The sequence below is a fragment of the Sinocyclocheilus anshuiensis genome, unplaced genomic scaffold, assembly GCF_001515605.1.
Source record: "Sinocyclocheilus anshuiensis isolate Anshui unplaced genomic scaffold, SAMN03320099.WGS_v1.1 scaffold586, whole genome shotgun sequence".
Lineage (NCBI taxonomy): Eukaryota > Metazoa > Chordata > Actinopteri > Cypriniformes > Cyprinidae > Sinocyclocheilus > Sinocyclocheilus anshuiensis.
The window spans coordinates 93,865-96,295 of record NW_015544146.1 but is presented as its reverse complement, the minus strand read 5'-3'; the positions used below and the strand labels follow the sequence as shown (position 1 = coordinate 96,295).

The 2,431-nt window shown below is 32.6% G+C and overlaps 1 protein-coding gene across 1 annotated transcript in view; it reads left to right on the top strand.

The window, feature by feature from the left end:
• The window catches only part of LOC107695152 (MKS transition zone complex subunit 1), a 10,843-nt gene that overhangs the window by 7,875 nt on the left and 537 nt on the right, over positions 1-2,431 (top strand). The window contains exons 16-18 of the mRNA XM_016494961.1: positions 836-969; positions 1,061-1,143; positions 1,232-1,329. Coding sequence (XP_016350447.1) covers positions 836-969; positions 1,061-1,143; positions 1,232-1,329 — 315 coding nt within the window. The remainder of the gene's footprint in view (positions 1-835; positions 970-1,060; positions 1,144-1,231; positions 1,330-2,431) is intronic.

Below are 2,431 nucleotides of genomic sequence, written 5' to 3'. Positions count from 1 at the left end.
TTATTATTTGTTTTTTGTTTGTTTTTTTTTTGGGGGGGGGGTGTAAAATTGTGAAATGGATGATACACTGTAACCAAAAAACACATTTCTTTGAAAATTTCTCTGGTAAAAACATATGCATGGTCAAATTGGGAAATATAACGCTGAAGTTTGGGGTCAGTAAGATTTTTGTTTTAAGAAGAAATTATTGCTTTTATTTAGCAAGGATGTGTTAAATTAATCAAAAGTAATAGTAAAGGCATTTATAATGTTACAAATTATTTCTATTTCTATTTATGTTCATTATAGATTCCTGAAAAATGCATCATGCTTTCAACTGTAATAATAATAAGACATTTTCTGGAGCAGCAAATCAGGATATTAGTATAATTTCTGAAGTATTATGTGACAGTAGAGCCTGGAGGAATGGCTGCTGAAAATTCAACTTTAAATACATTTTAAAATATATATATTTTTTAAATTATATTTTACAAACATTTTAGAGAAATGGAGTAATGGCTGCTGAAAATTCAGCTATAAATAAATTTTGAAATATATTAAAATACATTTTAAAATATATTAAAATAGAAAACTCGTATTTTAAATTGTAATAATATATTTTTTTATATATAATATAAAAATATATATTTTATATATATATATATTTTGATCAATTAATGCATAGACAAGCTGGGTCCAACCATAGACAGCCTGGGTCCACTTTTGTCACTTGTCATTCCAGTTCAAGATTTTAAACCCACAATATCATTTATATAATGAACTATAGTACATTTTCTATTAAGTTCTATTAAGTATATTTGCATCAGCTTGTTCAGTAGTGACTTTATGCTTTCAGGGTATCACAGGATGACTTGCTGCACATGGAGACCCCTCCAGTCCGGCACGGTGGCTGAACTGAGACGCTTCTTCATCGGCGGCGCTCCTGAACTCGAGGACATCAGTTATGTCAGAGTGCCTGGCACTTTCAAGGTGACTCATTATACATTTCCTGCTGTGAAGATTTGTACTAGCATGTCCAGTAATTCAATTGAACAATTTAATTGATTGCATCTATTTTTAGGGAAAGCGATTGAGTCGCTTTGGCTTTCGCACTCAAACCACTGGAAGTGTGACCTTTACTCTTAATTGTATCCAGCATGCCAGGTTGGCCAACACAATCAGTGCATTTTGTGATTGCAGCAGTACTATTTTGCACCTTTGAGACTATAAGAGCTTGTTGTATTTTATTCAGGGCTTTTATTGATGCCAGCACCCTGAAGAAAAGAAGACAAACTGTTCTGGATCAGCTGGGCGGCCACAGTCAGCAGGGCTCTGTCTATAATGTTCTGGGTAAGACAGGCCTAAATAGCTTCAGGACCTTTATTGCTATTAATTAGAGGTATTTGCTAAGGTAATTATTAATTTTAACAAAAAACCTAACCCTAAGTATTATACTTCAATAATTATTTCGTCCCACAATGCTTATGTTACTGGGATGTTTGATACCTCAAATCATGCAGTTTGTTGAGGATTTTACTTCACTCATTTTGCCAGGCGAAAATCTTAAGTCTGCTCGCTAAGAAATGTAAATGGCACTATCATTTAAGCATTTAGGGTCAGTGAGATTATTTTTTTAAAGAAGGAAATTAAAGCTTTTTTTTTTTTAGCAAGGATGCATTAAGTTGATTAAAAGTGACAGTAACAACATTTATAATGTTACAAAAGATTTCTATTTGAAATAAATGCCGTTTTGTTTATTAAAGGGAAAAAAATATCTTTCTATTCTTAAGCACCAAATCAACATATTAGAATGATTTCTGAAAGATAATGTGACAGCAAAAACTGGAATAATGATGCTGAAAATTCAGCTTTGCCATCACAGGTATAAATTAAATTTTATAGTATATTAAAATAGAAAACAGTTATTTTAAACTGTAATAATTTTTCACAATATTGCTGTTAAAGGAGCACTCCACTATTTTTGAAAATAGGCTCATTTTCCAGCTCCCCTAGAGTTAAACAGTTGAGTTTTACCATTTTCGAATCCATTCAGCCGATCTCCGGGTCTGGCAGTAGCACTTTTAGCTGTAGCTTAGCATAGATCATTGAATCTGATTAGACCGTTAGCATCTCACTCAAAAATGACCAAAGAGTTTCTATATTTTTCCTATTAAAACTTGACTCTTCTGTAGTTACATCGTGTGCTAAGACCGACGTAAAATGAAAAGTTGCGATTTTCTAGGCCGATATGGCTAGGAACTATTTCTAAAATATCGAAACTCTTTGGCCATTTTTGAGCGAGATGCTAACGGTCTAATCAGATCAGTACAGACTCACAAGATATCATATTTTACAGGATGTACAGTGGTGTGAAAAAGTGTTGGCCCTCTTCCTGATTTCTTATTTTTTTGCATGTTTGTCACACTTTAATGTTTCAGATCATCAAACAAAT